The sequence below is a fragment of the Aplidium turbinatum genome, chromosome 5, assembly GCF_918807975.1.
Source record: "Aplidium turbinatum chromosome 5, kaAplTurb1.1, whole genome shotgun sequence".
In the NCBI taxonomy this organism is placed as follows: domain Eukaryota; kingdom Metazoa; phylum Chordata; class Ascidiacea; order Aplousobranchia; family Polyclinidae; genus Aplidium; species Aplidium turbinatum.
The window spans coordinates 10,539,584-10,565,271 of record NC_137476.1 but is presented as its reverse complement, the minus strand read 5'-3'; the positions used below and the strand labels follow the sequence as shown (position 1 = coordinate 10,565,271).

Here is a 25,688-nt window from a genome sequence, read left to right as displayed (position 1 = left end):
GTCGGTGTCATGATATTGTCGAAATTCGCATTTGGTTGGTTTTTCTAGACTACTGATAGCACATTGCTAAGGCGAGTTTGTTTTTAATTGACTGCTTTCCACTAGCCTCTCAGAATAATTTGGGTCAACATGAGCTGGTAAAAACATTGATCATCAGCCCAGAGCATGAAGAAAGACAAGTACCATATGTACACATGACATGTTCTAGACATGATGTTCAAAGTATCTGACTTTGGAATCTTTATGAATATTACCTGTTTTTGATAAATGACAACATTATTTTTTTTGAGTTAGAAACAAGAAAATAATCCGTAATTGTCTATTTCATAGTAACCAGTACAAATTGACAATATACGCACAAGTACATGATGGTGCACAGGCCTCGAAATTCACGGCGGACACGGCGGTCATGTCCGCCGTCACAGCATGTGATGTCCGCGGGAAGTACCATCTAGATCGGTCATATTTGTCCGCCGAGAAATAACATAGGAACTAGCGATACAAATCGTCATTGCATAGCACGAACGTCGAACAATTGTTGCGACTTGCGAGAATACAATTTCCCGCGCATTTTAGCGCGCATCTAGAAAATTAAAATACTGTACGATATCCTCAGCTTCCATTCAAGCAGGAAAATTTTAGATTTTTACGTTGCTTCAACGATTGATGACATCGAATCAGCGTAACAAAGGTTAATTCTTCGCTAAGAATCGATAGGAGTACGGTACGATTTTTCTACAGCAATCATGCGCAACTTAGTTCAAGTCTTACGTCACAACGTCTGGCTTTGATCTCCGAGTAATATTGATAAGCCAAGGTTGGTTACAAAATTAGATTATACGAGTAGGCTATTACAGCAAGATGCAGCAAAATTTGTTAAGTTTTGGTATTAAAGTAAGTAAAAAAAAGGTCCAGGGAAAATTCACTTTCGCTCACATGACACGCAAAAATAAACTTAGAAAAAATCCTAGTGAAACTTTGCACAGCGGAAAATAGTAGCGTTAGTGTAGAAGTTTTCCGACTCGTGTCCAGAGCATTGTGACGCAAGAAGCTACACAACCTCGTTCGGTAGAAGTTAATCAGATATGCGGCATATTAAGCAGCTACACGGCGCTTTGACTCTTCCAACGCACGTCGTTGGTCTTTTTAAATGGCGAAGAATTATTAAGATAAACTGATTAAGCATGACGATCGACGCTAAAACTGGTGTGTCCGCCGTGAGACTTAATTTGTCCGCCGAGATAGGTGCTCAGACCGGACACGTTTGTCCGCCGTCAACAAAAACGAATTTCGAGGCCTGGTGCATGCACTTTGTTAAACCTTTTTTTAAAGTTGGAATAAATGCTACAATTATAACTTACATTCAAAATTGTTGGCCTACTTACTAAATAGTGTAAGCACAAACATTAATGAGTAAGTACGACACAAACAAAATACCATCTGCACTTACTATGCTAAGCAAAGCAAGTGCTGATTTCCACCAACATCGTTTGTACCCTCGACAAATCAACTCATTGGGTGTGTTTGGATTGATTTGACATTCCATTTCGAAATCCAATTGTTCTAAAAAAAATGTACACGTTAGTTTGTGCGATTCATTCTGGTTGATTATGAAAAAGTAGAAATCTATGCTGTAACAACTTCAGAACTCACTCAGAGCAATCTCTTTGGAAGGCAAAAGAACGTCATCGCTGCCTTGTCCATTTGTATCTTCATCTGGATGAATGTATCCATTAGGAACATTCATCTTTTTCTTTTGGTTGTCAGCTAATCTTTGCTTCAAAAAAAGTATCAAAACTTTGCATTATAAATAGTATGACTGAAAGCACACTCCAACCTTCGTTGGCTTTCAATTAGCTCTGTCAGGAAACCAACATCCTGAAACAGACATTATTTTATGATTGAATCTTGATCAATACATCATGCTACAACAGTCAACGGGTATCCCCTGAGTTGTTTGTTACTCCTGGAAACCAATGTTGCTGCCAGTGCCACCAGGTGAAAACCTTTTTTAGTTAAAGTTTTGGGTGTAAACTTTTTTTAGGAAGTTTTGAACACATGCTTGATTTGCAACCGGTGTTCCGCAGAACATTAGTATATATATTCCATGAAAGATTATCAGGTGTTCCGCAAGAAATTTGTTAGCTTGACTTGTTTTCCATGGAACACCGGTTGAATATCAAAAGCTCAAGTGCTTGACATTTGTCTTTCGGCAATTCCTGCTCGAATTTCAACTTTATGTTTATCCGACATCGAAACATGCCCAGATATCGCCACAAAAACTGAAAGCGAACAAATTGTTGTTGTATTATATTGTGTATTTTATGGCATTAGAAAATTCTGTTTGGTATTTTGCAGTATTATTTTAATGAATAAAGTGTTCTATGGCTCAAAAAAGGTTGAAAAACATTGGTTTAAAGACTCCTGAAAAGTGAACACTAAACATCCAAAAAAATGGTCACCATATGGCTACGCCGGGTACAAACCATTTTGTCACCTGAACACTTCGTCCCCTGAATAGATCGAGATAAAAAATACAGCAGCGCCAAAGTTATTGATTGGAGTTTCCACAAACATATTTCAAATTTCCTTGAAAAGATTGAGATATAAAAAAACAGCAGCACTGAAGTCGCCATCTCAGTTTTGGTCGCTGATCGCAGTGCAGCTATCACGATGGACTATTTACAGGACAGGTGATTGAAAGCCAGGTTCTTATACTGACAATACTGGGAGCTAGTATACAAGTCCCCCCCCTGGTAAATCATGACAAAGAGGAATTGACCAAAACATGTGGATTGAAGTGTGTGAACAGTAAAGTAAAGGTAAAGTAGTTTCACCCTATATGTTTGGTGGAGTCCTATCTTTGTCATGAGTTACCAAGACGGGGGAGGGACTTGTATACCAGCTCTAAAACATGTTCTAAGTAAAATTTATTGTTACGCCTCTTTAAAAACATGAGCATTTCAAAATGCGAGTTGCTGAGTCCTGCAAGCTTTCGCACGTCTTTGTCAACGGACAAAACTCTCTCCACCGAACTACTGGAAGAAATGGTGGATGGAGATTAGACCTCCCCAATCCCCGGACTTTCTTCTGTTTTCTTCTATATTGTGACTTTTCTGCATGGGTTTTCAATGCTGATTTCAAAAATATGCATAAATTTTTTTTTCGATCAACGTCTTGGAAGTTATTTGCCGTTGCTTAGCAACAACTTTTCATAAAAATTACAAAATTCCCCTTTAAAACCCCTTTCCTTTTAACCTAGTATGCTGATATCTAGATTATCTGAAAGCACTTATTCAGCTGAAGAATTAAAAAAAAAAATTATTAAAATTGGACAATCGGTACCAGAGTTATGACCGTTTAAGTACGGCAGTGGCTATTTGACCGGCTCCGGTCTTTGAATCTGAAACACTATTTGACCGGTCATGACGTCACTACATAAGCACTTTTTTCTTTTTCTCTTTCAAAGCAAAACACGATAAGCGCCTTAAGTTTTAAATTCAACACGTTTACTTCAACTGAATCCGTGGCGCATACGTAACGTCTCGGGCTGCCATTCTAGAGGGAATGAGTTCGATTCCATCCGGAAGCGTTCTTTATTTTTTTTTAACTAAATTTTTGAAAGTGGAAAGTTGTCTTGAAGGGTTGGTTGAGATGCTGATTTGAAACTTGACTGATTGTTGTGCGACAATGAGACTGGATTTAATTTTTAACTTCGGACTTTAGCGAAACGTAATCTTACAGCCTATTAGAAGGTGTGATTTTTTCAGAGAATTTGTGCTAAGAAATGAATGGAATTTGTTAAAAATAAAGACCAGAAAAAACTTTTTTAATTCGTTTTGAAACTTTTTTATTCACTTGTTGATTCATTCATATCAGTTTGAATCCTTTTGTAGTTAAAAAAAAAAAAAAAAGAACGCTTCCGGATAGTATCGAACTCATTCCCTCAAGAAAGGCAGCCCGAGACGTTACGTATGCGCCACGGACTCAGTTGAAGAAAACGTGTTGAATTTAAAACTTAACGCGCTAATCGTCTTTTGCTTTGAAAGAAAAAAGTGCTTTTGTAGTGACGTCATGACCGGTCAAATAGTGTTTCAGATTCAAAGACCGGAGCCGGTCAAATAGCCACTGCCTTTAAGTACCCAGATTACGCAGTCACGCATGACTGATTTTTGTTAATTTATTGCCAAATGATACTAGAAAAATGGTGAAAGTTGCTGTCAAGGGGTTTTTGGGGGTAAAGAGTTCTAAAAATATATTAAAAAGTGTCTCAGAGCAACAGAAAAAAAGTTATTAAAAAATTGATACGAGCAGTCATGCATGAATGATTTTGTCGCAGTCGCTTCATTCTTACAACGAGATGTATTCCTTAGGCACCACAAATGTTAAATGCCTGGAGTCATACACAGTATAACGTGAAACCGATCATCTCAATGTAGCTAACATCTGGGTACCCATTGCACTTGATGTTAGAATACACGCTTCATTGCTCGGAAAGAGCTCTGATCAAGTGCAAGATGGTCACGGTCCGCCACGATTTCAATAGCATCTCTCACCCAGCATAATGTAGTCTATGTATCTAAATCATGTGGAAAAAAATGGATTAAGTCAGCTGAACTTAACGTTAACCTTCTGTAATCTGTAATGCATTTCAGGTTTCACTATTGATCAATTAGCATTTTCTACTTGTATATATGATTATATAACGTATTGTATACACTTCTGTCTAATATTCCGTGTGTATTCATTTATCCATCATGGAGCTGAGGAAGAGTAAAATAAACAATGGTGGTTGCTGGGTAGTTTGCAGCCTTTAAAACATTTTAAGGAAGGACAATTTGGACCAACTACTGAAGATGTTCTTCAGAAATACATATATATCATCTTTAATTAAATCCTTGTAACCACCAGAGTGGGAAGCTCGTAGCTTGGGATACAGCAGTATGTCTAGCAAAAGTATGGCAGCCTGCTTGCATTCCACTGATGACAAAACAAAATATCCAAAACAAAATTATTCGTTTGGTTGATGAATACAAGAAATACAAACATGCCAAAAAGGAGTCTGCTGCCTTAGTTAAATTTCGAGAAACACTGATAACATGATGAACTTAAATCTGCTGCTACCGTAAAGGACCAATTTATCTTCCCTGAACATCTGGTAGTCCACTTCGATGGAAAGCGAAGAAAACAAAGGGGACAAATGCATGAGTTTTTAGCTGTCTGTGTTACAGGATATGGCATGAATAAGGAGAAGTTGCTAGGTGACATTCCAATTTCAGAAGGCACTGGAAAACATATAGCACAAAGCGTTTTATTGCTCTTGCAAGAGTGGAAGATCAAAGAGAATGTTGTTGGTCTCTCATTTGATACAACATGTGCAAATCTGGGCAGTGAAAATGGTGCTAATATCTATTTGGAAATCTTTATTGAAAACCACTGTTTTGGTATGCGTGTTAGCACCACATCTTTGAACTCATCTTGTCAGCAGCAGTAAGGTGTAAATTGGGTCCAACTTCTGGTCCAAATGATTCATTCTTTTCAAAATTTAGAGATTGCTTTAATGGATTGAGTGAAATAACATGGAATCAATAGTTCAAAGTGCTGCTGAAAAGATCAAAATTATTGCAAAATTTAAGAAACTGTATATCTTCTGCCTTATCTTCTGGTAGCAATGTTTTGTTTTTGTTAATAAGATTTTCGGCCTTCTTAGCAGATATCACAAATCGTGTTGTCAGTGTTTCTTGAAATTTAATTAAGACAAGAGATTCCTTTTTGGCATGTTTGTATTTCTTGTATTCATCAACCAAACGAATAATTTTGTTTTGGATATTTTGTTTTGTCATCAGTGGAATGCAAGCAGGCTGACATACTTTTGCTAGACATACTAATCAATCAATCAATCATTTTATTTTTCGTCATTAACGCGTCCGGGACGAAAAAGATACTAACTACAAAAATCGATATAAACCTACCAGCACGTTAACGAACGGGAAAAGATGGCAAAACCTTGAAAGATTTAAAACGTGCCTGAATGAAAAATTATGTAGTAGGCTATATATCAGTAGTTAGCACGGCCACAAAACCCAAGACTGCTGTATCCCAAGCTACGAGCTTCCCACTCTGGTGGTTACGAGGATTTAATTAAAGATGATATATGTATTTCTGAAGAACATCTCCAGTAGTTGGTCCAAATTGTCCTTCCTTAAAATGTTTTAAAGGCTGCAAACTACCCAGCAACCACCATTGTTCATTTTACTCTTCCTCAGCTCCATGATGGATAAATGAATACACACGGAATATTAGACAGAAGTGTATACAATACGTTATATAATCATACAAGATATATACAAGTAAATAATGCTAATTGATCAATAGTGAAACCTGAAATGCATTACAGAAGAGAACGTTACCGTAAGTTCAGCTGACTTAATCCATTTTTTTCCACATGAAGAGACGGAAGTGATAGCGCCGTCAACTATTTTGCCGATTTTAAGCATCAAGCGGTATGCGTCATTTTTCGTTTTCATGAAAAATCTCGTTTCACAATGAGAGTTAAATTTTGTTTGACGTTTTGACTTTCAGACTGATAGCAATGAACAATTTTTTTTGTGCAGCTGTTCGTCTATCCAATTATGCAATTTCAAGTTTGTTTATCGTATCCTGGGTTAATCTGAGTCGAGAAAAGACGAAATCGTCTTTCACAGCTCAAAACAGTCTCAAAAGCCAAACTCGTTAGAAGTCGAATACCTCCGTTTTGTGAGACCCTGACTAAAATAGCGCTGACGCCGTCAATTTCTTTAAGAGCTTACGCAGTACTTTACGCAGTAAAGTTTTTAGACAATTCGCGCTGACGCTGAATCTTCTTCTTTCGTGTGAGACAGCATTGTTCACATTTCAGAGCAGGTCTTGGAAAGCCAGGTGAGTATTATAGCTTCGTCCAGTTCTGCTAAGCCATGTATTCCATTTGGGGCCTTGTAAATGGGGCATTCAAGAACGACATGGTCAGCAGTTTATTCCTCTGTGCCACACTCGCAGGCTAATGAGGGAGCTAGCTGGGTGCAACCTATTTCGTTCCCTGAAAAGATCGAGAAAAAAATACAACAGAGCGGATGTTGCTGCAAACATCCGAAGTCGCTGATTGGAGTTGCCGCAAACATTTCAATTTTTCCCCTTGAAAAGATTGAAAGAAAAAATACAGAAGTGCCGACCACGCTAAGAATCTTGAAATAATAGTTGATGAACCGAATTTCGAGTTAGGGTTATTTTGATAAATCAAACCTCACTTTCAGGTTATCAAATTAAGATTGTAGCCTGGCCCTTCCATTACAAATGATTACAGCTGCCACACTGGAATGATCTACTCACTTCCAACTAACATTTCTAGACAAAATTACAATAAAAAGTCACATTTATTTTGTGGTGGCACATAAATATTCAAGGATTAGCTGGTTGACTTGTGTTTTTGTGCTTTAGAACTTTTGCCACAATCACCTAACCACGCTTGAGAGACAAAAAAACACCAGTGGGCAGTGGCACAATTGCGTCTACGGTGTTGCCATAAACTACCAAATGATTTTCATCACGCCGCTTCAAAAATTCTATATATGCAATCATATTTCATTCATTTTATTTTTCGTTAATAACGCGTCCGGAAGGAAAAAGATACTGCTAACTACAATAGTCCATATAGGCCTACCAGCACATTATTAAACGGGAAAAAGTGGCAAAACCATAAAAAGTTTAAAACGTGCTTGAAGTGAATAGTAAATCTTGTGGTGGGCTAGGCTGTATGTCTGTAGCTAGCACGTTCACATAACCCAAAAATAAACAAGCAGCAAAAAATAAAACAAGAAGCACACATGTAGTAATGCATGACAGCCTAATGAAAAGTGTTGTGGATTGAATTTGCCAGTTGTGCATTGTGTTTTCTGTTGCAATTCAGTTTATTAGTTTTTGTTGGTGAGAAAGAAATATACAGAGCGAATAAACTTAAATGGCAATTAGCTCGCACAACAAGGATGGCAGCGAAAGAATGAACCAACCCAATCTTTAATGTTGGCAATCGATAGTTTTTGTTTTTTTGCCGAGTGATTTTGCCTTGCAAAACTGAACTGTGGACAATCCAACGTAACAAAAAAACAACGATTTGACATTCGTGACAAAAGTATGTTTCTTTGAAACATGTTTTGTCATTTTGAAGTATCATGGCATGCTTAAATTATCTTCACTGAAACAACAATAATGCGCTGTTTCAGGTTTATAACTGCAATTTATAGAAGTTAAAAATCTGGTGTAATTTTGTGCCATCTGGTAACAGTTTTAAAAGTTTACCCCGTTAGCTCAATGGTTGAGCGCCCGACTCAAGATCAAGCGACACTGGTTCGGCTTTCGGCGCGTGCGCAACCCATTTCATTTCATTGAATAAAAACAAATAACCAAAATGCTCTTCGTTAGGCGGCACCTAGTGGATCGATGGAATATTTAATTCGTCGACAAGCAGATAGCGGAAGTAGATAGCGGAAGCTTTACTCTGTCAATCTCGGTAACCGGCCCTGCGTCAGTGGATTAAAACCTCCACAAGTTTGCATAACTGTCACAAATAACCTATCAAAAACTTTGTCAGTATAAGGATAAAGTCCATGAAGATTCAAAACCAAACCAATCAATTCGACTTCTCGTGACAAACCTAATTAAGAATCTGGCAACACTGACTAAGGAGTAAGGAGAAAAAGTGAAAAAGATTATTTGCTGTTTAGGGGTTAACTGTTTGTGGTATGTTTAAAATTTAAATGGATTGAAATCGCGATTGAAATCAATCACTGCTTTGTTTTTTGTCTAAGTACCACCACAATGCATTGAACTTTATTAGTTACACAGAGATTGATCATTGCGATTCAAGGACAATTTTCATTCAATGGCATGTAGGCTACTGGACGAAATAATTTAGCCTTATTTTGTCAAATGAGAACTTCACTTGTTATTCTAGGTGATCGAGTCTGTATCATTGGTTCAAAACTGCTCCAAGTGTATAAAATTGTCAGCAATAAGCTTCTAGTTCTAAAAACATCTCAGTCTGAGGATAAAAATCCTCACAATCAATGAATGTTGAGAGAGATCCAGTGTGGAAGGTTTTCATGATTGTTTTGATGTTACAATTGTGTGGTCTGTTGCCAATAAATCAAGTTGTCTTTTTATTGCAACTACAGGGTTTATGCTGTACTTCTGACATAGGTCATTATGGCATCATCAATCTCAAAAAATGATAAAAATGTGCTGCAAATGATATTGAATCCGAACTTGCCATTGGTTGATGATAATGAACAGGTGGATGTTGAACCACAAGGTATAAGGCTTTAACTTGGGTTTTGTGACCACACTAACATATACCCGTACTACATGATCTAGTAGCCAGGCACATTTAAACCTTTCAAGGTTTTGCCACCCTTTCCAATTTATTGGCGTGTTGTTAGACAATTGTAGCTGGTAGTATCTTTTTTGTCCCTGATGGGTTAATGACAAAAATAAAATGGTATGAATAAAACTATCTGTTATTACTATATATTGCGCACATTGTTTTATGACAGCAAAACATTGTTTCTTTAGTTATTGTCTGTGTTCCTTTGTTTTTTTGTTGACTGCACAATGAAATGTAAGCTGTACCGGTATTGAATTTTGACATTGTATGGGTGAGCTGAATGTTGTCCTCTTTCAATTTATTCTGAATCAGTCAATGCTAATTACTTAAACCTTACTTTTCATTAATATAGTAATATATTCAACAATGTTACCCATATTTTTGTTAAGGCATTTGTTTGCAATTATGATTACTTTAACAATGAATTTGATCATGATTGAATGTATGAGTTGATGCATCAAATCAATTATTACCGGGTGGTCACAGCGGTAAACCATAATTTCTTCGTGGGAAAATTGTAACTTAAAGTTCCCGGATCCTTTCGTCTGCATATAATGACCGAAGAAACACACACTTGAACTTCTTTTCAAAAAGTGTATTTCTGTAAAAATTAGCCCACGGCTACCGAAAACGAGGGGGTGCAACGCGTACACCACTGAAAACTGTCACTACAGAACAGATTACTTGGATAAAAGACGGAACTTTTGTCCAGCTAGCAAGCACTAAGCCAACAGTTAAATGTGCGGCCAACTTTCAAACAATCATTTTACGAATGACCAGAATAGATATCAATATCTCAAATTCACGTAGAAAGTAACTGTGACGCAATAAATGAAAGACAATTATGAAGTCATTCCAACAGGTGTTTAAGCTGATGTAATATTTCCTGTTTAAACAGGCCCAAACAGGTCCAAACAGGTCTTATGAACGATGGTGCAATTTTGGCACATGCTTTAGGAATTTCCATGACGTAATATTCAGTAGACTTGAACGGTTTTTATATGACGTTTGATTTGGTGAAAATTGTCGGGAACACCGGGAAAAAAGGAATATGATTATCCCATGGTTAATTAGGATTTCTGACTATTGCTTGTCTTTGTTCATTAATGTTAGGTGTGCTGCTTTATTCATGCCATGTTTGCATCTTATTGTTTTTATCGCGTTACTACAAAAAGAAATGTGCCATTTGTTTGCATTATTTGTTAGACCCTGATGCAGCTTTCAATCAATCGAAGCTTTTGGAAGTAAAAGAATTAGAAAGAAAAGGAGTCAAGCATGCGGAAGCAAAACAAATTGATATCGCTTTAAAATGCTTTGACCAAGCCATCAATGTTCTTCCAGATCGAGCGTCAGGTTATAACAATCGTGCTCAGTGCAAAAGACTTGCTGGTGACATTGAAGGTGTTTTCTCATAAGTCTTTTTTAATTTTCTGAGCATTCAAACCATATCAACTAAAGTTTTGTCAAAAGGATGACTCTGTAGGTGACTATTTACAAAGCTTTACACAAAGTTTTTTTTTTGGTGTTAATGTTCATGTTTTAGTTTATTATCATGTCTGAAAAATAATGAAGTGCTTTCACAATATGTGAAACATACGCAGACAGACAAAAATAAGTATCAGTACTTGGCTTCTGTTTTTCATCATACTGGTATATTTGTTAAAGGTTCCAATAATAGTTATTTATGTGTCTCTTCCAAGCATACAAATCTCCATTTTCTATTGACTTATTTGTTTTTCAGTATTCTTTACTAGTTTCATTTGTTAGGAGCATTGGGAGACTTGAATGTGGCCATTTCACTGAGCAATGAACAAGGCAAGGTGGCAGGATTGGCCTTTGTTCAAAGGGCTATGATTTTGAAGTTGAAAGGAGATAAGGAAGCAGCTGAAGAAGACTTTAAGAAGGCTGCTCATCTTGGAAATAACTTTGCAAAGCAGGAGGTGAGGTTTATTTTTCCAAGAACTGAAGAGACATGTAATTGTGTCATGCTACTGTGTAATAGCGCCAATTGAAGTGGCATATTCAATTATTCATGCACATTTCTGGTAAAGTTAATCATAGCAAAAGGAGAACTGTTGCCAGCATTGATCTAACATGAAAATAGTTGAACAAGGACTGTTAAAGGAATTTTTTAAACGTCTCCGACACTTCTGCACATAGTAAATTATTTAACATAACAATCAATGCAGTACCAACTTTAACCTAAACTTTAAAAATTACTGTGCAAAATTGTCTTATAAACATGTGTCATGTCCGAAAGTTAAGTTGCTGTGTTTCTGTTTCCTCTTCGCACGGTGGTTGCTCGCACGGTTAGCTTTAGTCATACCGCAAGTTCAATAAAACTGAATCTTTTACAGCTGGTGCTGTCCAACCCTTATGCTGCCTTGTGCAATAAGATGCTGACACAAGTCATCGGAGACTTGCAAAAAGAAAACTCTGACCAGCAGCAAAGCAGTAATTAAAACTTCCCAAGTCAAATGACATACTGTAGTTATTTTTTGACTGATTTTATAAGTGATCTATGCGATACTTCTGTGATGCTTAAAGCGATGTATTTATTTTGTGTGCTTTGATGCGTGATTTATGTTCGACGTCTATTGTTAAACGCCGCATTAGATGGTTTCAGTTTATAGAGGTAATAGCTGTTCCGCAATGAGAATTGATTAAACAATGTGAATGTAATGTAAAATTAACCACCTACTTCGTGTTATTTATGTCCCAATTTTTTTATTTCTTACGATCTTTTTATAAAATTTATTAGTATAATCATGGCTGATTGGTCTTTACATACCCTGATAGTTTGGCATACTTGTAGAGGTTTTGAACTACTGATGCTGGCCCGTTTGCTGAGGTTGACAGGGTGAATTTTTAGTGTATTGATTGAAAAATGCTGTTAGCTACAAAGTGTTTCACCCATTAGGTGCCGAGAGTTGATCTTGCCCTTTCATGCTTCCATTTTTCGGTGTGGTTATCTCATAAGGGTTGCCATGTGTTGTAAATTTAACACCAGTTCACTTTTTTGTCTGGTCTGTACAATAACATTCCCGTACCTTGTTTGAATAATTATTATTATGGACTGTTTGCTTACACTTCAAAACAGCTGGTATTACTGAAAGTTTGCACCATGTCCTTTCAAAATAATATAACATCACATACATATCCCAGTGCAGATATTTGTTAACTGTGTAATTTGTAGGAAAAGTAAAGCTGACAATCCTAAGAGGTCGACTTTCGATATTGCCTCTTACGTGAGAGACGATAATTTTTATAATTTCTAACGACTTTTTGATTTTCTCTTCATGTTAACTGCCTTATATCTTGAATTTTTGTTATGTCCAATGTGCGGTGTTCCAGTCAGCAAAACTTGCCCTTTTTCACATCGTTTCATTGTCGCCTGGGATAAACTTTTACTCGGTGGTATTTGTCTGCAACGAACTCAATTCGTTGTTTGTGCTGGCGCTCTGAGCAGCTAGTAAACCTAACATACACAATGCAATCTCTTAATATTTCCTATAAGTTTTGTCAGTATTTTCATGCACTGCAGATGTTCCAAGTGTTGGTGTGTACGAGGAACAAGCTAGAGTTGAGTTGCATACTGCTTGCGTGAATGGCGGTTTGTAATCTAATTTTTGCCTAATATTTAATTTCAATGATGGTTATTACATGGACATTTGCCCAACACTACCGTATACGTTCTCAGCTTTCTTGGTCTCGTTTTCCTTTGGTTGACAATGTCGTTTGATGGTTGACTGGATTATAACGTGTGAGTGCTAGAAACGATACAATTTCCTCAGTAATGACTCGTAAATTTTGTTTCAAAGTAATCTTTTTCATATTGGACTCATTGAACGTCTACCAACTGGTTTGTGTAGAAGAGACAAACTTGTACCTAAGTTGAGCACCAGTATTGTGCAACACGACCATGTTATGAATTGTGTAAGGGTGGTTACTGGTTTCGTCTCTGGACAGTATATTTAAAAACTTTATGCGACACTGTGATTTCTGTACATATGTGACGTGGGTGGTACACAATAAAAGACAGAAAATCAACTTTGTCGGCTAAATATTTATTGACTATTAAGTACAGTTGCGTAAGTGCATGGGTTGAACACAGGTGTCGGATCATCTCTTTAAACTGCTGCAACTTTTTTCAAGCGACTCTTTCTTCCCGATGGCGTCCTGCAAAAAATACGTGTTTCAAATTAACTTCGTCAAACCTTCGTCTGATGCTCGCAATCACAGAAAAGTTCTCTTTTTTACTGATTTCCATACAATAGGAACTTTTAGAATTTATCACGGAGAACAAATGTTTTTAATTTAAAATAAAATTTTAATTTTAAATTAATTTAAAAAAATAATCATCTGAATTGGTCCGTTTGAATGTAGCCTACACCACGAAAAAAAAACGTTGAGTGATTAATTAAACGTTGATGTATTTTATCTTGTAATTTTATTGTCTGTCCAGGTAAGAATGTATTCAATCAGCCAAATAGTTTGCGTGATTTTTTGCTGACTAAAAGTTCCTATTATGTTGTCATGGTCTTCTACTTTAAGAATATAGCCTAAGTAAAGTATTGAATAAGTTAAAGTATTTTTAATATAGCTTTAAGCAGTAGCGTTGACAGGGAGGTCCAGTGCCCGGGATGGTTTTAGAAACCCGGATGCTATCCAAAGGGCTGAGAAATTAAAAAAACTGCAGGCATTCATAGGATGTAATACATTTTTCTTAGTGTCTTGATTTGGGGGGTCTGCTACTATTCGGTGAGTCCGATTCGGTGAGTTCCTAACCTTTAACCTTAACCCTAAAACGGCAATGATAATTAGGCTACGGTACCCGATAATTTAAAAAAAAAATTGAAAAAATCCCCCGTTAAGGGATCGGACTCACCGAAACGGGCCATTCCGTGATTTGGGGCCCGAGAATCTCATTGGTATCGAACTCAAATTATCCTCTCAACGGCCCCGGCTCTAAGTAAAATATTTGACGTTGGAAGACGATAGAAAAGAGAGTTTTTAACTCGAGTATACCTTGTATCCGTGGTAGCAAGGTTGTATGCATCTGCAGTCAATCTGGGGAAGCGGGGAGTTAGAAGGCTGTTGTCTGCGCGTATTCGTGGCATTGCAGACTGAGTTCTGAAGTAACGAAGAAATATTACAATATGTTTGCACTCCCATGATGATTTACTATTGCAATGTCTTTCAAGATGCTTTTAAGTTTGGAGGCTACACAAGTTATGTAGCCTATATTCAAACTATCAAGCTGTGGTGAGGCCCTTTGTCTTAGCATAGTTTTAGATTTCTTTCACCTACCTTCTTGCATAATGTTGTCGGTACAATTCAGGTCTAGAAGGAGTCATTGGTGTCAAGCAGCTGTATAAAAAAAAGTATATGTTAAAGCTGCTTGTCTAACTCGAGTTCAACCTGGCTATCAGGAGCAAATACAATAAAGTGCGCTTTACCAAAATTAGAAGTTCACTCAGTTCAGTTTGTTTTCATTTCTGACCATCACAACGAAAAAAAAAAAACAATATATGACAAACATAGCAGAGGTCCAGAAAAAGGTAATCTTAGTTATCAGTGGCCGTATATTTGGTGTGTTCTGATGGCGATGATTCGATTTCTGGAGGGACATTCCCAGTAGTTCTAACAGGGGATTATTTTTGGACCAGGGCCCGAAATGGTTTTTGGAGCCCGGAAACTGAAAAGACACCGTTTATACTCCAGATATGATGCGTTTGTATCCAATCAATTTGTTGTCTGAAGACAACTCGGCTTTTTTATCGAAAAACCACAGCCCATCTTTTATGACAAATTTACTACAAGGCTATTTGCCTCTCGATTTATTCAGAGGCTCTGAGATCTTATCGGTACCAGGCACAAATATTCCTCTCAGCAGCTATACCACTGACTTGCAGCAGACCTGAATATGAACTTAATGACACAATGTAGCTAAAACGCCCTGTTTTAGAGCGGAAAATGAAGTTTTAACAGGCATGATATGCCACCTACTGGTCCATTTTCCAAGAAACTTCAGGATCTACTAGACCACTGGCTGTCGCTCTTGTGTTATACCCTCTTCGCACAGTCACTGGCATATTGATGATGTAACGAAGTGTGTCAGTGTTGTAATACGGTGCCAAGCTGTTCCATGTAAACGGCTTGTATGGTGCTCTGTAAAAAGCAACACGTCAGCAATCATCCAGCTTATGTTATGAAATTATCTAACTTTTTGTTGAAGCAACAATGAACATTTGAAATCGACAAAAAGCAGTTGTGATTATCGACCGTAAAAAGGCAAAGCACATAAAACCACCACTTTTAATAGTTTGGTGCTATTACTTACAGCGGACAGAAACATCAGCGGCACTTTAACGGAAATTAAAAGTGTCAAGTTGTCGGCCTGAATGATTGAACCAGTGTCGGTGGGTCAAGCAAGCTGAACTGGTACAAATATATTTCAAAAGAAATTCTTTAGTTTAATGGTGAAAATGAGCTAATGAACTGGGAATTGAAATCAGGATCTTTTGAGTCGAAGGAAAGCAGATTGGTACTGCTCCACATTCAGCTGTCACAATATTTATAGGATTCGACCCACCGGTGGTGAATCGTGAACAATATTGAACAGCCTGAGATGGTTTGTGCTTACAATGCGAGCACTCCATAGTTTTACCACACATTTAACTTTTGGCATGTAGGCCTTCTGGTAGTCAATATATTTGAACAAACTTTCATCAAGAGGCAATATCTAACATGAATTGTGATTGCAAAAATTGTAGCTTACTCTACACTCTACAGGTAGAGTACAACAATGCTTATTGTGCTGCTGTCCATTGAATAGCGAAATTGGAAATAAAAAAGCGAAAAACAAAACACGGTAAAAACTCACACTTTGGGTCGTGTGACCAGGTTAGCTTTGGCTGTTTTTGCCATTTTTCTTTCTAGTCTTTCACATTCTCTCTGCAAGAAAACCAAATTCGAACTTTGAGCATGAAAGCCACGCTGACGTACTGGAGCAGAACGTGTTTTTCTGCAAAATAGGTTGACGGCAAAACATTAAATAACTTGACACCAATTCTGTGTTTGGAGATTCTCGTGGGTTTTGTTTCGAGAAGGCGGTTAAACGATATAGATTTTTGTACATTTCGAAACGAAAAACTACAATGGCAAAGTTGATAGAAAACAGAAGGAAACAAAACAAAAGTGTCTCAAAAGTAAACGTTTGAAAGTATTTGCAACCTGAACAAAAGTAATGTTCAAGTATTTTCGTTACTTTTTTATCTTCTCCAACGTAGACTACTACTACAGTTTCTTTAACTTTGCTACGTGTTGTTTCTTTCTGTATTTATAGAATCCATCTGCGCTTCTAGTTCTGACAGCAAACGGTAGGCTACGTAATCCTTAGAAAATACTGCTGTTAAATTTTTAGCTTAAATTTAGCCTATGGTTTTTAGGTTTATTTGTGGCATATTCAACGCGGAGATCACAAAATGTGAAAATGGAAGATTTCTAAGATGGAATGGAAGAAAATCTCAGGATGGAAGATGGAAAAAACGTCTTCTATTCCATTCCATCTCATACCCTGCCTGGCTTCACTGTGACAAAGTATATTATGTCATAAACGCCATAAACATGACGTGATTATGTAGCCTTAACATGAATAAAGTGATTTGTTATAGTGTATGCATATTATGCTACTATTGTAGGCTGTAGCCCAGGGATGGAGGAACCATTTTAAAAGTAGGTGGGCCCAGAGGCGCAGCAGTCAAAGTCAATCCAACTACTGGGGGGCGAAGCCCCCCAGACCCCCTTAGCATTGCTGCATTCCAATTACTTTGTATCATTTATAGGCTACATTGAGTTTTCATGATTTCCTTTCGTACCAACAAACGAAAAGTTTCCATTTTTGGGTCCAATTTGGCCAAAACATTTACAAAATTGTTAAATTGCTTTATAGTGATATAGCTTTGGTAGAGAGTTTGCTTTGTTGAACCATAGAGAAATAAAACATAGTAGGCTAACCTTAGCGGGTTTAACATACTTTATTACACACAAAAAATATAACATAATTAAAATCAACTCAAACGCTTTCGACACGTGCGTGAGTCCTCATGCGCATATGCAACAGCCGCAGCACCAATATGCAAATAGGCTACAGTATAATTCTGGCATCAACAGTGCACAGCTAATTACCACAAAGTTTCAATACCAGGAATACCGGTACTGGTATATACACATATTCAACACTTAGAAAAGTTATCCGGGAGTAACAACCTGCAGTAGGCTATTATGTGCATACATAACAGCTGCACCACCATTATATACAGGGCTCATTAAAGGTTTTGATGGACCTGGGACTATATGGTAATCTGAGGCCTATATTTCATTCCCCTCATAGCACCAATCACAATTAAAATGAAATAACAAAAATTATACCCGAAGTACAGTATTTAGGCTACTTATTAGCCTAAACACATTCAAATGACATGTTTTCTGGATTTAGACAAAGCAAAGCTGTTCATAACATCATCGGTGTCTATTTTTTCCAAAATTTCGTTTTCAATGCAGAGTGGAGCTAAGAAACGCAACCTTTTCTGACCTAAGAATGAACGCAGTTGATTCTTTACTCTTAAGCACTGAAAATGAGCGCTCGCCTGAACAATTAGAAATCATCAGACAAAGATACATTCTTAGTGCAACTGATGCGTTAGGAAATGCATAAATTCATTTTCATTGATGAGTCTAAACATTTGAGTTTCTTTGCTGCATTCGCTGTCAAAATGGTGTTGTTTTAGCAGTGCAGAAAAATGAATCATCTCTTCAGGCAGTGATTCTTCTAGATCATTAGAATATGTGAAACAATGTTTTAGCACTCTCTTCAATTTTACAGTTAGACATGGTGTTTAATTCCGCTAGAAATGAAAATCTTATTTGAAGACGATCGTATGCTACAATTCCGGATTTCATATACAAAATAATTCGGTCAATGATTGGCAAATATGAGTCTACTTTGAATCTGCTCGATGGATCAAGTGATGTGTCTTCAGATCCACCTTCGCTATCCAAGCATACTTTTCTTCTCTTCTTTCTTGAAATTTTTTCAATATAATGATGACAGCCACTTAATACTCTATCCTTTTCTTCGAATTCTTGAAATTGGGATCTTAATGTTTGAACAAAGTCATGTAGACCCTGAAGGAAATTTGTTGCCTTATTCAAAGTAATTTTGCTATCCTGCAGCGCCCGACTAGTTTTATGAAGCCGTTCCATTATGTACGACGATATCTCATTAAAACAACGGTTTCAAGCTTTTCCATTGACAAGATAAACCCCTTGGCTGTTCGTTCGTCATTGTCATTAGACATTGCTTTCATTAGACAGTTGAAAAACTGCTTGATAACCTTTTTTTAGCGCATGTAGCTAACCCTATAGCGTTATATCATGCCTCCCAACGTGTATCAGACAAAGGCTTAATTGTTGGCAAATGAAGTGGTTTCAGTAGGTCTCGCGCCCCATGGAAATTAGCTGACGCTCCCCTTTGGGAGACGTGCCCCCTGGTTAAGAAGCACTGGTTTACAAAGTTAGCATTTGTTCTATGATTTTCGTCCTTTATTCTTTCGATCCTGATAATAAGCATGTCAATTGCTCTTAGTAAGTTGTTATCGGTGGGCCTATCTTTTTGGTGGGCCTGGGGCTGCAGCCCCATCAGCCCCCGCCTTAATCCGGCCCTGATTATACAAATATAATAGGCCTACTGGTATCAAACAACAACAAGGTGCCTTCAAATGTCACTATATAGGTGACTGCTACTGTACGGTATTACACTTGAAATATTTTCCTAAAAAAGTTAATAATACGATCATTGAAAGCAATAAATTCTTGGCAAATTGAGGTGAGATCAACCTGATCGATCAAGTTTTTGTGAATGTGTTCAACTTTTCATCCTATGGTTCAAGTGCTCTTGGGTTAATTTGCTTTTTAATTAATTTTTCACCAGTCTGTGGCATGAAAAAAACCTTTTTGCCGTAGCATTAAACATAGGGATTTCCAGGGAAAACTGTAAGCTATCAGTTTTGATAGATTTATGTAAGTGTTTTATCTATATTAACAGCTTGAGTTCGTATTTGAGAGAATTAACATCAATATCCCCATCTAGCCTGGTTTAAGTGCCTTCTTTTAGAGACAAAGTTGCTGCATCCTCTTTCCTTGCTGCAGCTAAAATTACTTTCTCTATATCACAAAAAACTGCAGGTTATCTTGGTCAAATCTTTGGTTACGGTACCTTTTCAAAAATATTTGGCTTTCAAAAGTGGGTGGGCCAGGCCCACTCAGAAAATAAAGTAGGTGGGCCCAGGCCCACGAAGCCCACGTGGTTACTCCATCCCTGCTGTAGTCTGCTGTACATTAAACCGAATGTGGGGCTAACCTGAAATAAACTCGATTGATTGGTCACAGTAGGCTACGTACGGTACCGGTTGCTATTTAGTGTACTGTATTTGGTAAAAAAATCTAATGTCTGTGATGTGGGTGATTTCACCAGGCACAGCATACAGTCAATAACCTACCGCCAATGTTTGAGTATCGTCTGTGAGATGTCGCGTTAATGTGGGCTAGCAATGTTACTTTAATAATGTTTCAGAACCTTTATTAGCATGGTACGTTATTTGCCTTCCTACGTTATTGTAACGGAATAGCATCAAAATGTGAATACCACGTTAAAGTCAATAACATATTCGTTTCCGCACATGCATGTTGAAACAACGTTTAAAAGGGATTCATTATTTTTGCTGTACTATTTATGAGCAAAGGATTGGCAGTAAAGTAGCCCACTCGGATTGTCATGTTAAAACTGCACCAAAGTCAACAACACAGCGAATTGAACGTTTTCGGCGCAGCACTATGCCCGTCAAGTAATATAATAAACAACTGAAGACCACAACAAACTGTAATTACTATTTAATTAGTTGCCGATTACTTCTTCAATTATTTCTGTTTATTGGTATAGGCCTACAGCAAAATTTGCGACAGTGTCACTTTGGTAAGAAGTTTTTCCCTATTGTTTGTTTTGATTGTAAAAGTTTCACGTGGTGCAGGTTACCGTGCACCGACGTGAAAGATCTTTCATTTTACAAACATATTATCTTCAACTACTTTTTCTAATTGTTGGGATTCACTCACCGATATCTTATGACATGGAGTTCACTTGACGTGAGATCCTCCCGCTTGGTGGCATCAGCATGATTAAATCTTGCACTTCGAGGATGTGCCGCTGTTGGTCTTTCGGGTGGTTCATCTGACACAAAAATCAACCAGATACGATTGAAATCAATTGAATAAGTTGGTGGTGATGATGTCATGAATTGAACGTGGCAGATTAAGTTAGTATAAGCAGCAGATTTGAGCTAGGCCAGGGGTCTGCAAATAGTGGGTCGCGACCCAAATTTGGGTCGCAAGACCATCCACTGTGGGTCGCAAAACAGTTTAACCTTAGGCTACTATCAATATAACTTGTTTGGCAAAAATAAATAGCCTACAATCATATACTTTGGGATGTGATAAGTTTTATACAATTTTGTAGTCTACAAAAAAAATTATAATTTCAATGGTAGTAGCCTAGTCTCCGCTTATTAAGCACGCGGTTAATAGGTCCACCCGCTTATTAAATCCAATTTGGTCCATTCCGGAATTTCTGAAAGTATAGAAGTGGCAGAGAATCGTCCCTCGCTTAACAAACCCAAAATTGTCCAGTCTGGATGTGGGCTTAATACGTGGAGACGGCCATTTTGAAATTGATAATAAATTGCAAAGTATTTTGCGCAAAATTGTATGCTTTCGAAACGTTTGGGTCGCGAAGCTTTGGAACAATTGTTTTTTGGGTCGCGCCAACAAGCATTTGCGGACCCCTGAGTTAGGCTATCTTATTCTTCTTTATGTTGGTAGGCCCTGTAGTAACCTAAATTTTATGTCGATGACACACAAATTTGTACCAATAATTTCCTCTTTCTAGTGGTAGGCTAATGGAAATAAATAAGTATGTAAATGTTAAAAATATTAATAGCATATTAAATTTCCAGCACTTTATAAGAGAGCATTAGAAGGTCAAAACGTAGACGAAAAACTGCATGAAACACAAGGCAGAAGTGTTGGGAGAGCCCTATAAAGGTTAGACAAAGCGTAATTTCAAAATACAATCCTCACCGACAATCCCATTCAAAGTGAACATGGATTCAGAAAATGATGCGGAAACTTATTAAAACTTTTGAAACAAGTGGAAGAACACTCTCAATGCAGCGCTGGTTAAATTCAGATGTTGATCTTGTCAATGTCTTCACATCGAGCGTTTGCACTCATCAAACATTTGCACAAGAAATTCACAAGATATATTAGCGCAGACATTTTGTTATGTACCTGAAATCTGAACTTTTCTAATTGATTTGGATTCTTCCGAAGAAGATGAAGTAGTAGATTCGTGCTCTGTTTCGGAAGGCATGGGTTTAGGAGATTCAGGAGGAGTAGCAACTTTAGCCGTTGGAGGAGGAGAAGATGAAGAAGTTGAATGCCGAAGAGAGTGTGGCGGCTCTTCTTGTTCGGAATCACTGCTAGAACTTGAAGATACTGAACTTTTTCTTGATGAATGTGAACTCAAAGATTTTGCTTCCAAATCCTCTACAGAAGGTGGTTTTATCTGAAGAAGTGTCATAGAAAGTTTATTATCAGTTTATAAAAGTTTGCACAAGCTCGGCTAGCTTTATTAGATTTTACAACTTAAAAGACGTCGAGAGTTTAGCATAAAAATCTACGTAGGCTAGTTATTAGTTTGTATCAGCTGGGTTTATGTTGATGTAGAAAATGATAATTAGCCACTTACTGATATATCTGAGTCCTTCCTTTCCAAAACTGCTTTAGACTCATCTGTTTCACTTTCTGCAACAGAATTCTCATTTACAGGTGATGTTCGCTCGCTACCAGATGAAGAAGCTGCAAAAAATCTTATGTTTGACTGCACTTGGCTGAATGGAAAGCCTTATTTAACACATTCAAAATTTTTTATTCCTTATAGCCTACTGCAATGCTACTATTGAAACGTAGCTTTGATCGATATGTTTTCAAAAATAAAGTTAATTTTTACATCAACTTCATTGTAAGTCGACGTTGTATCGTTGTATTCGGTTGAGTATGATTAGTTTTTACACCTGGGGGTTAAATCTCTTTTGTGGTCTTCTGTGGCACTGGATACGCTTTAATAACATTTGCCATTGTGCGCATGCCTCAGAATAAACATCAAAGGAATTCATAAACGCCCAACGACAGCCATGTTACAAGCCTGGCATGAGAATGACTCGTAATTCAATCGGCAACGTGTTTTGATCGTTTTTTTGTTTTCTTTCAGTGAAGATAAATTGAAAGTGAATGCATGTCAAGATTTTCATATTTTAAATTTAGGTATACGTATTGCAACAGTAACGTTATTAAAAACTACAGTATTTTTAAAACTTTCAAGAGAAATAGATTCATTAAAAATAATAGCTCACACACGAAAACTGGTGGTGATTTTATTAGCCTACCGGTACCTGATTTTTTTTAATCTGCAGCTGAACTGCCTTAGCCTACTGAATTACCGGTGTAGGAACCAAACTCAACTTTTGAATATTGAAAGCTTGCGCAGTAACAACCTACGGTACCACTTCACTTTATGGGTTCACAAAAATGCTCTGATAAACTACTGTTTTTGAAAGTTTTATCCTTGTTTAATAGTTGACGAAGGAGACAGATGTGAAAAAAATGCAGAATTTGCAAATGAATATTAAAGTTTTGCTATTTGCAATGCCATTTCCTTTCACACGGATGATCTATGAAAACGGAAAACTTTATGACGGTTAACGATATGAATCGGGATTTTTCATCTTACAGCATTCAGCCTACGGATAAACAAAACAATAAAATGATCAATGAAAATAAAATGGTATTTAACCAAGTTAATGGAGAAGTTACTTAGTGCTGTAGGCTATGTCAAAAGTGAAAGAGTTACTTTAAGAGCGTCAAAGGCTCACTTTAGTTAAGCTTTTCAAATACTTTGAGAACTCTGACAACACTCGATAAATCCTCAGAGTGCTTACAAACTGAACTTCTAATAAAGTGTTCTTCGTATATAATTATACAGTATCCAGTTGAAAATTTGAAGGACCGATGATTTTTTTAAAGAACGTTTTTCGTCAGAGGCGTTCAAGTTTTACTGGTGTGGGCAAATCCCAAGTGAAAATCTGTTGAAAGATTAACTTGCTGGCAAGGAAATGAAAAGTGCCATTCCACAACCCCTTTGCCAGAACTAATCTTGCGCTATGTATCGTAGATTAACGACAAAATACCGACGTCGTTTAGGGCAGAATTGAAGCAAGAAAATAGCATGATGTGATAGGTTATTGAAGAGCCCCCTAAGTTTGGCTTATTGACTAAATCTTGAAGCAAATAGCGTTGCTTGTTGCCAAATATCAACAAAAAAATATTAGTTTTGATGGCTGAGATACTAACGGAAGCAGTTTCTCTCCTGGCAATTACGTTTTAATATTGTAATGATACGCCACTTGTGATAATTTTATCAGCCTGTTGGCACCGGGCTTAAATTATTTTCTTGAAGGCCCAGAGCTCACGTGTAATACCCAGGTACAGAGATTGTAATAAGGGTCTACTCATGAAACCTTCTATTTCGCCCGTCCCCTTTCTGTATGATGATTCCAAACCTATCAATCAATGATTCCACTAACGGTCGTAAACTTGAAAACGACCAGTGTTTGCTTAAAGTGTTTTTAATAATATGAAGCTTGATCGGAATCAGTTGCAGCTTTTATCTGGCTTGCATTTATGAGGCAGATTGGTTTCATCTACCAGAAGTAATTTGCGCAAAAATGAACAGTAGAAAGTTCAAACATATTTTCAAAAATTGTTTAAACCTTAAGCCAGTGGTTCTCAACCTTTTTGACCTTGCGGCACCCTATCAAAGAGATAAATAGTTTGCGGCACCCTGGTAAAACTGGATCAATTTTATGAGGTTTCTGCATTTCAAATAACTGTATGAAATAACAGAATGAGTTGTACAGTAGCCTATAGCGCGGGTAAATAAAGGTATTTATTCAAAAGTTAGTGTGAAATTTGGGCATGACTTCTTGCACAAAGGCCCTTAATATTTGGAGGCACATTCGATAAAGCCACTCGCATTTCTTCCTCGACTATAAGCAGTCGTTCTCGTTTTTTAGTTTTTATGTTCGTTAATACAGAAAATCCACTTTCACATAGGTATGACGTGGAAAACTGCAGCAAAAGCACAATAGCTTTCTTCCAAACGCAAGGTTATATATTCATTTTGAATTTTTATCCAGAACTCGTCGAGAGGCATCTGCTTGTGCATAAGCTTAAAATTTCCATTGTTACGAATGTCAATTAATTCTTCTTCTTCTTCTTTAAGATTCAAAACAATATGAGAGTCCAGTAAAAATGGATTTCTCGGTATCTTCGCAAAATAAAATCATGAAACCTTGCAATAATGATGCGTTTTAAACGTTTTTATGGAAAGAACAACAACGAGTTAAAATCTCTTTCACACTGTTTTTCCTGGTTGAGAAAACAAAGGCTTACCACGGATTATCAACCTACCGCCAGCGACTTCCCCACTAAGCGACTCTCCAGAAAGGAGCAGGGAATAACTGGGAGACGCCAAACTTAATACGCACTGAAACCCGGTTAGAAATAAATAAATTTCGCTCTTAACGGGTTAAAGTTAAAATAAAGAATGAGCCGCAGTATTGCAATATCTCAATATCTCGCGGCACCCTTGAGCATTGCAATTGGCACCCCAGGGTGCCGCGGCACCCCGGTTGAGAACCACTGCAAGCAGTCAATAATTACCTGATGAACTTGAAGACGATGATGAGCTACCCTTGCTGCTGTCTGAATCATAACCACCAAATATGCCTCTTTTCCCTTCACTCTCATCATCCGAACTGACTGAATTCAGTTTCGTATTTTCTTTTGTTTCAGAATCGGACATTTTTATGCAAGAAAAACTAACTGTCTTGACTTCTTTCGCCTTCTATTCTTTGAGACATGAAACTTGATATGCAATTATCTTCTGTTCTTTAAATCGATACAAAAGTAATTGTATCAAAGCATTTGTGTAACGGTGCTAATGTTTGTAAGTGATACACAATACCTTGTTTTTATGTTTAAGCGCTCTCTCCAAGTGCTCTCAACAATGAACAATCAGTTGCTATGCTTTTGATAT

At 37.3% G+C, this 25,688-nt stretch overlaps 3 protein-coding genes across 5 annotated transcripts in view; 1 reads left to right on the top strand and 2 right to left on the bottom strand.

Annotated features, from left to right (window-relative positions):
- Window positions 1–1,868, bottom strand: part of LOC145770027 (polyamine-transporting ATPase 13A3-like) — a 33,580-nt gene extending 31,712 nt beyond the window's left edge. For both annotated transcript variants that reach the window (XM_082581610.1, XM_082581611.1), the window contains exons 1-2: window positions 1,654–1,868; window positions 1,451–1,563 (exon numbers count right to left, since the gene is read on the bottom strand). In XM_082581610.1, coding sequence (XP_082437736.1) covers window positions 1,451–1,563; window positions 1,654–1,747 — 207 coding nt within the window. In that variant the 5' untranslated portion in view covers window positions 1,748–1,868. The remainder of the gene's footprint in view (window positions 1–1,450; window positions 1,564–1,653) is intronic.
- A 7,336-nt stretch (window positions 1,869–9,204) lies between these two features.
- Window positions 9,205–13,461, top strand: LOC145769997 (tetratricopeptide repeat protein 36-like). Its single transcript, XM_082581572.1, has 4 exons — window positions 9,205–9,343; window positions 10,622–10,816; window positions 11,183–11,355; window positions 11,773–13,461. The coding sequence occupies exons 1-4, from the start codon at window positions 9,238–9,240 to the stop codon at window positions 11,875–11,877; spliced, it is 579 nt and encodes a 192-aa protein (XP_082437698.1). The 5' UTR covers window positions 9,205–9,237; the 3' UTR covers window positions 11,878–13,461.
- LOC145769996 (uncharacterized) lies at window positions 13,442–25,599 on the bottom strand. Of its 2 annotated transcripts, none has more exons than XM_082581569.1 (9): window positions 25,313–25,599; window positions 22,281–22,390; window positions 21,821–22,097; window positions 20,591–20,705; window positions 16,302–16,442; window positions 15,425–15,586; window positions 14,726–14,785; window positions 14,444–14,548; window positions 13,442–13,594 (listed from the first exon to the last, which is right to left on the bottom strand). In XM_082581569.1, the coding sequence occupies exons 1-9, from the start codon at window positions 25,452–25,454 to the stop codon at window positions 13,546–13,548; spliced, it is 1,161 nt and encodes a 386-aa protein (XP_082437695.1). In that variant the 5' UTR covers window positions 25,455–25,599; the 3' UTR covers window positions 13,442–13,545. The 2 variants fall into 2 exon arrangements, with proteins under 2 accessions (XP_082437695.1, XP_082437697.1); XM_082581571.1 differs by having other exon boundaries at window positions 22,281–22,336.
- Between the last annotated feature and the right edge of the window lie 89 nt (window positions 25,600–25,688).

Coding starts and splice junctions, on each gene's coding strand:
- LOC145769997 (XM_082581572.1), top strand. CDS start 9,238: ATGGCATCATCAATCTCAAAAAATGATAAAAATGTGCTGCAAATGATA. Junction 10,817..11,182: donor ACTTGCTGGTGACATTGAAG/GTGTTTTCTCAT, acceptor TTCATTTGTTAG/GAGCATTGGGAGACTTGAAT. Junction 11,356..11,772: donor ATAACTTTGCAAAGCAGGAG/GTGAGGTTTATT, acceptor AATCTTTTACAG/CTGGTGCTGTCCAACCCTTA.
- LOC145769996 (XM_082581569.1), bottom strand. CDS start 25,454: ATGTCCGATTCTGAAACAAAAGAAAATACGAAACTGAATTCAGTCAGT. Junction 22,098..22,280: donor GGAAGGACTCAGATATATCA/GTAAGTGGCTAA, acceptor ACACTTCTTCAG/ATAAAACCACCTTCTGTAGA. Junction 16,443..20,590: donor CTCCATGTCATAAGATATCG/GTGAGTGAATCC, acceptor CCTATTTTGCAG/AAAAACACGTTCTGCTCCAG.